Below are 7,864 nucleotides of genomic sequence, written 5' to 3' on the forward strand. Positions count from 1 at the left end.
TTGCAGTTCTTGTTGTTAAGTTGCTAGGTCATGTCTGTCTCTTTGCGACCCTATGGACTGCAGCACGCCAGACTCCTCTGTTCTCCTATATCTCCTGGAGCTTGCTCTAACTCATGTCCATTGAGTTGGTGATGCCATCCAACCATCTCATCCTCTGTCGTCCCCTTCTCCTCCTGCCTTCAATCTTTCCCAGCATCAGGGTCTTTTCCAATGAGTTGGCTCTTCACATGAGGTGACCAAAGTTTTGGAGCTTCAGCATTGGTCCTTCCAATGAATATTCAGGGATAATTTCCTTAGGATTGACTGGTTGGATCTCCCTGCAGTCCAAGGGACTCTCAAGAGTCTTTTCCAGCACCATAATTCAAAAGCGTCAGTTCTTCGGTGCTCAGCTTTCTTTATGGTCCAACTCTCACATCTGTACATGACTACTGGAAAAACCATAGCTTTGACTAGACAGACCTTTGTTGGCAAAGTAATGTCTCTGCTTTTTAATATGCTGTCTAGGTTTGTCATAGCTTTTCTTCCAAGGAGTAAGCATCTTTTAATTTCATGTCTGTGGTTACAATCTGCAGTGATTTTGGAGCCCAAGAAAACAAAATCTGCCGTAGTTTCCACTTTTCCCCCATGTATTTGCCATGAAGTAATGGAACTGGATGCCATGGTCTTAACTTTTTGAATGTTGAGTTTTAAGCCAGCTGTTTGCTTTCACCTTCATCAAGAGACTCTTTAGTTCCTCTTTGCCTTCTGCCATTAGAGTGGTATCATCTGCAAATCTGAGGTTGTTGATATTTCTCCCAGCAATCTTGATTCCAGCTTGTGATTCATCCAGCCCAGCATTTTGAATGATGTATATAAGTTATATAACCAGGGTGACAATATATAGCCTCAACATACTCCTTTCCCAATTTTGAACCAGTCTGTTGTTCCATGTCCAGTTCTAACTATTGCTTCTTGATCTGCATGCAGGTTTCTCAGGAGGCAGATAAGGTGGTCTGGTATTCCCATCTCTGCTTGCAGAACATGCTTAAAATAGTGTCCCTCAAGTTTTATCAGCTACTGGCAACTTGTGAAGATCATAAGGTCAAGATCGATTTTCTTGAGGTCCACCTTCTCTCCCAGAACAGATCACTGGACTTAATCAGGAGGACTGTGCCCCATTTGATCAGAAGAAATGTCTCCCTTTTGTAAAGTATCCTGTGTAGGCACAGTTTATAGAGAGCTCTTGGGTGACTTCAGTCACATCCAGAGCTTTGATTTATAAGATGTTGACTCAGTCCACATCTCTAGCTCAGAAATTTCTACCAGGCTCCAAACCTGTGGTCCCAAGTGCCTCAGCATCCCAAGGGCAGCTCAGATTTGAACTCAGCATACACATACACACATACACACATGCATGCAGTCTCTTTCTCTCCCCTATTTCCTTTCCTAAATCTAAATTTTAGTAAACAATATCATGCACACCAGGTTTCTAAACCAGAAATTGAACATGTACTTGAGGCCCAAGTATCCAAGAATTTGGATTCTTGAAAACTGGTGTCAAAATGGAGCATTCTTCAGCTCTGGCTCTCCCAGCCCATTGCTGTCTCCTTTCCTTACCCTCTCTGCTTCTTCCCTCACCTGGATCCATGTCTCAAGGTTATACACAGAACCTCTGCCCTCACACAGGGTCTCACTAGGCTGATCAACAGAAATCACCTGAGGAACTTTTGGAAAGGAAAGCGCCCCATCCTGTCCACCAAGATTCTGATTCAGAAGTTCTGGGGTGAGATGTAATCCACCCTGGGCACCCACTTAGAATTCTGTCTGAACCCCAGAGCAAAGCAGGAGGGACCCTGGGTGCTTTGTAACCCCCCAAGTTTGGGACCACTGTTCTCCCAAGGAGTGATGGTACCGTATGTGTTTGTACACAACGGCTGTCGCTATGCACACAAACACATACGCCTACATGCTTCCCCCACACACAGTTTCATTTACGCCAAGTCCCCCCTTTCCTTTCAGCTGCCTCTACCAACCGTCATTCACTAAACAGTCACTCATCCTGCCCTGCGCCTTCCTCCTCTCTCCTCTTGACACAGCAGGGTCCTCCCTGGACTCCCTGCCTCTACACTGCCCGCTGCTCTGCTCCTGACTTAGTGAGCTTTGGAAACGTAGACCACTGCCAGTGAAGTGCTTGGGCCCCTGCAGTTCTATCAGCTCCACCCAGCCTTCCCAAACGCTGCGTATTTCTTCAGGCTGTTACTGTCCCGTCTGCCGTGACAGAGCAAACAAGACACAGGGAATATCAAGAAAAGCTCTTAAACTCATTTTTGGCACATCACATCTCTGTTGGCTAAAAGTGGGCTTAGGATCCTATTTGATAACATTCTGTCTCTTGTAGCAGCCTTCTCGCTGGAGGTTAATATGAGCAATGGTTTTCTTTGTTTTTGTTTTTCTTGAGTTTTTTTGGTTTGTTAGTTTTGTCTCCTATTTGCCTGTGTCGAGTCTCAGTTGCGGCATATGGGATCTTTGGTTGGGGCCTGTGGATTCTAGTTCCCTGACCAGGGATTGAATTGCAGGCCCCCTGCTTTGGGAGTGTGGAGTCTTAGCCACTGGACCACAAGGAAAGTTCCTAAGCAATGTTTTTTTTTCTTTGTTTTAAGGAGCATCATAAAATAAGTTTGTGAAATACCTCATAAGACTAAGTTGGACAGGTTAACTTCCTTGACTGTGGGTTATGCATCTTCGTGGGTGAGAAGTCACGTACAAAGCTTCCCAGAGTTACCGCCTCTGCTTCGTCGTAAAGGAGTTTTCTCCTAGGCTTGGCGTTCCACCAAAAACACTCTGGTGAATGTTGTCTTACGGGAAAAGGCTTCCAGGATTGGATGACTGGTTGGTAAATGGATTAAAGGAAAACCCAATATCGTGTAAGACGTTGTATGTGGAAAAGAAAGGAATGTTTTTCTCTTTAAAGAAGTAGGGAAGGGGGTGTTTTCTGTGTCTCCAAAGAAAGACAGTGACTTTTAAATGCTTTCAAAAAATGAGCTGAATGCTCCTCTGCTTTACTTCACCCTACATAAACTGGCCTGTGATTTATTGTTAGGATTTTCCCAAAGGAGAGATGTCCTGAGTTTGTCCAAGACCAGGCACTTATTGGAGCGTGAGGCAGCCCTGATACTATTCCCCTCTTCTTGAATGTTTCCAAATATTGATCTCATCAGCAGGTTACCCTTAACCTGCACCTTTTCATTTTTCTTATTCAAGAAAATAAAACAATGTAATAAACCTCCCTTCTCTCTCTCTTCCTCTCCTTCCCCTCGCCTTCTCCGCTGCCCCCTCCCCCTCCCCTGTGTCTCCCCGCCCCCTCCAGGAACTTTCTGCATCATCTCACTGTGCACCTGTGTGGCCGGGATCAACTTTGAGCTGTCACGTTACCCCCGCTACCTGTACGGACTCCCTGACGACATCAGCCATGGCTACGGATGGTCCATGTTCTGTGCATGGGGGGGCCTGGGCCTCACTCTGATCTCGGGATTCTTCTGTACCTTGGCCCCTTCTGTCCAACCTGTCCCGAGGACCAACTGCCCCAAATCCAGACCCGAGAACGGGACAGTGTGCTAAAACAACAAGCCCATACTCACACAAACACACACACACACATATATATATATAAATATATATATAATATACATATATATGACAAAACTCAATCAAGACAATGCCAGTGCCAAGGCAGAGTGGGGGTCGGCCCAGGCACCCACATCTCGCCGGACTGTGTGTCGCCTCATCACCGAGATGGGGGAAGGTGTTCCCCTCACGTGGCTCTTCCATCGATTCGTAACTTCTGACTCCGTGGTTTCTTGAGGACAACGTGAGCATCACCCCTCAAAGACAGGGTCCTGATTCCCACCACTCACAAGGATGGGGGCATGGAGGGGGGAGGCTGGGAGGAGGGGGGAGGCTGGGAAGAGACGGTGCCTGTGGTCCAGGGTGGCACAGGTATAGACAAGAAAATGCCCTCCCCTGAGCCGACAGGAGGGGACACCACCCCAACCCCGGTCATATCGCAGAGAAACAACGCCCTTAGTTCATAGAATGTAACCAGATCTTCGAGGCCATTTCCAGAACCATTTTCTTCTCTTGCTCTTCCTGTTCTGATTTCCTTCCTGGCCGACCAGCGACACACCAGAAAGTGGAAGAGAAAACACACTGAGAAGGAAGTTTTCTCTCTGCTGCCAAACTTTTGGGTGAAGTTCCGGAGGTGGGAAGGGGGAGAGAACGCCGTGCTGAGAGGCAAGACCCACATCAATGAAAGGACACTTCCGTGGATGCTCAGAAAGCCCAGTCTTACCTTCCAGCTGCCTTACACCCAGTTAAACAAGAGGCTGCCCTGCCCTGAACCCAACCTGCACTCCCTGGGCAGATCGGAGCCTTGGAGTAACCCTCTGGTGTGTGTGTGTGTGTGTGTGTGTGTGCACGCGCGCGTGCGTGTATGTGTGCAACAACTTTGAATGGTTTCCTTTTTTTCCTTTTCACCTTTTTAAAATACTGCTGGATCATGACTGTTGTCTATCATTTGTGGTGGTTTCATAGCCCAGGATGGAGGCCCCAGGAACTAGGAAGCACCATGAGGGTGGGCCTCTGTGGGTGCCAGTTCTGCAGCTTGACATCCCTGCTGTGTGTGTGTGTGCGTCTGTGTTTTCTGAGTGTGGGATTTCTATCATTTGTGTTGCATTTTTCTATTATTTTTAGTGCAGCTGAAATTCCCCGAGGGCAGAACCAAGAACAAGAGCACTGGGCAGAGGACCTGTGTTGCTGCACGTCCCAGGGCTGGGGTGCCACGGGACTTGGCCCCCTAACTTTGGAAGTTCAAGACACATCTGGGCACACAAGCCATGAGCAAGGAAGGGAGCACGGATCAAGAGGGAGAAGGGGAGTGGCCTCAGTTACCGCTGGATAAAGTTTGTACACCAAACGAGACCTTTCCCTTTCCGTCACGGAAGCTGTCCTTTGTCACTGGACATCCAGCCCTTTGCTAGGGGCGACCTCTGTACAGACGAGAGAAAATGGGTCCCATGCAGAGAGAGCCGCCATGTCCCATGGGCTCCAATTTGTATGATATTGTGTAAATTCACAGAGAACTCTTGACTCTTGCCATCTTCGTCCTTTCCCTCTTGATATTCAAGGCCATGAATCCCAAAATCGCCGTCGTGGTGGCTAGCATCCAAGCAGAGGTGGCCTCGATCCAGCCCAGTGTCCCAGGCTCGGGTGAGCATGTTGGAACTGTAGGTGTTGGCGAGCTGTGATGTCGGCCAGAGGGTTGTGAAAGCTGTGGGGACGGGATCTGCTGGCTGGAGTGGGCAGCAGTGGCCAGTGGTCACCTCGGTGACCCCACAGGGGCCGAGCAGCCCTGGGAGGCAAAGAGTGAATTCCCCGAGCGGTCCAGCCATGGGTCCACTGCGTAGCCGAGGATTCAGTTGCTTCATAACTGAATGTGCTCTGGGCACTTTGCCTCTCACTCAGCAGCCTTCCCCCAGCCATGCCCTCTGTTTCATCTCCCTGTCTTCTGCCCCGTCTCCCCTCTGGCTCCCCGCTTTCCCCACCTATGAACCATTTCCCTTCTCACTCTTCCACCCACCAGGCTCCAAGTCCTGCCTCTGTCCTCATCTGCTCTTTTTGACTGTGTGTGTATGTGTGTGTGAAATTCACGTCCAAATAGGGCATCTGATGTGCGCGGATGGGTGTGAGTGTGGGTCTCTGTGTGTGTGTATCTCTGGTGCATTTTGTGTACATTTGTGTCAATGCACACCTGGACGCAGATCTGGGTGTGCTACTCAAGACTTCCTTGCTAGCGACACGGGTCAGTTTCTGCACAAAGGCTCACGTGTGAGTGCCCTGTGCGTGGGGTGCTGGGACATGACTGGGCGGGAAATGCTGTTAGCTCCCAATTGTACCTCTAAGGATGACTTTTAAAACAGAGGATTTATTCTATGAGAAAGGAGAAAATTTTCAGGAGAACCCAGTGTTTCAATTGTTTAGGGAATTTTTAAAAAATAATTTTCTTTGAAAAGTTCAATTTCCCGCTTCAGGGGAAAGGCGTACTTGGGCTTGAGGAAAGGTAAGGGGAAGTATCTCAGATTGAGAGACCTGTGCCTCGCTTCCAGGTATCTGGACTGGGCTCCACCTGGCTGGAAGAGATGGGTGTCCACCAGCCTCCATTTGGGGCAGAGGGCTTGTCTGTGACCAGGTCCGAACTTCAGCTAGTTCCCAGTTGTGGAAAAATGGAGAAAGAAATTCCAAACAGGGCAATTTGTAATCAGTCACTTAAATTCTTAAGTAACTTTTCTTTAGGAACCAGTACTGTTCACCAACCTGTGATTTATACCCCTTTTTTGAAAATCCCGTGCTTGCCATAAATAGATCATCCACTCTCTCCGACTGCTCATCTTTATCGTTGTTGTTGAGTCGCTGAGTGGTGTCTGACTCTTTGTGACCCCAAGGACTGCAGCACGCCAGGCTCCCTTGTCCTTCACTGTCTCCCAGAGTTTGCTCAAACTCATGTCCACTGAGTCAGTGATGCCATCCAACCATCTCATCCTCTGGCATTCCCTTCTCCTCCTGCCCTCAATCTTTCCCAGCATCAGGGTCTTTTCCAGTGAGTCAGCTCTTTGCATCAGGTCATCTTTATAACAGACCTTTAACACAGCCTGCTGCATCCCTTTGAAGTGTCCCTAAAATGTTAGGAGAACTCCTAGGAAAGAAGGAAACCGCCTGGGCTCAGCTCACCATCAGCAGAGCAGGAGCTTGGACCTGCTTTTTTGGTCATGGGGCCAGAAAGGTACAGATGCGCACACTCTGCGTCTGTGTCTGCTCGGGACCAGGAAAGGCCTGGCCACACAGACAGGATGGAAGCCCTGGGCAGGTGGCCAGTCCTGGTTGTGGGAGAACCGCCCTGATGACCTCAATCCCTCCAGCACAGGGACTTGATCCCAGATGAAGACATACCACCCCAAGCTCCTACTGAAGCTGTCGTGCTGTGAGGGCTGAGGAAGAAGACCAGGAAGAAAGGAAGGAGGAGGCTCAATCTGTGAGCCTCTTTAGCTCAGACCCTGTTCACCCCAGGTCAGAGTAGGACCCAGCCCTCTGGTGGGATTCACGGTCAGCAGCCTTACCCACCAGCCCACACCCCAGGTCAAGGTCAAATTCCCTACAGATGTATAGACAAAGCCTATACTGTGTATGTGTTCTGAGCTCCATGCAAGTCAACCTTGATCCCAGGGCCTATTTCTGCTTTTGTTCCTTGCCCTATGACCCTGGGGATTCAGGAAAGTGGGGTGTCTGCCTGGAAAGAGGTCCTATTTCTTTCTCTCCCCATCTTGAGAGTTTTGGTTTCTTCTTGTGTTTGCTATTCCCTTCTCTCTACTCACTTCCACTTTCCCTCTGCATCAACTTCAGTCAACTAAAATAATTAAGGAATTTGTCTTCAGAGAGGTTCATATGCTCCAAGCAGCACCCGCCCCCCTCCCCCCATTCCTTGTTTGTTGGGGCTGTAGGTTTCATGAGTTCTGTGTTTCCCTGGCATCAAAGTGTAAGAAAATTTCAAGTGTGCCTGTTCAAGCTTCAAATCCTCCTGCAAGCCCCAGCCTTTTAAGAACTAGACCTTTTTCATTTCAGGGATCACAAAGTCACAAAGACTCAGTGACTCCACCATATCAAGACAAAGCCTTCCTGCTTCACATGTCTATATGTGGCACCCTGGGCCTCGGTGCCATTCGGGTATATTCTCTGGTTGGGAGTGAGCAGTTCCTCCTAGCAATGCTTGCCTTTCCTTTGATGAGGGAAGAAGGTGCCCTGAGACTCTGAGTCTGGGCTGTATGTCTTAATATTC

At 48.8% G+C, this 7,864-nt stretch overlaps 1 protein-coding gene across 1 annotated transcript in view; it reads left to right on the plus strand.

Moving 5' to 3' along the window:
- The window catches only part of TMEM178B (transmembrane protein 178B), a 408,156-nt gene extending 401,680 nt beyond the window's left edge, over nt 1-6,476 (plus strand). The window contains exon 5 of the mRNA XM_010855025.1: nt 3,347-6,476. Within this exon, the coding sequence (XP_010853327.1) occupies nt 3,347-3,597 (251 nt within the window). The 3' untranslated portion in view covers nt 3,598-6,476. The remainder of the gene's footprint in view (nt 1-3,346) is intronic.
- The last annotated feature ends 1,388 nt before the right edge of the window (nt 6,477-7,864 follow it).

This window comes from Bison bison, unplaced genomic scaffold, assembly GCF_000754665.1.
Source record: "Bison bison bison isolate TAMUID 2011002044 unplaced genomic scaffold, Bison_UMD1.0 scf7180017864352, whole genome shotgun sequence".
Taxonomy (NCBI): Eukaryota; Metazoa; Chordata; class Mammalia; order Artiodactyla; family Bovidae; genus Bison; species Bison bison.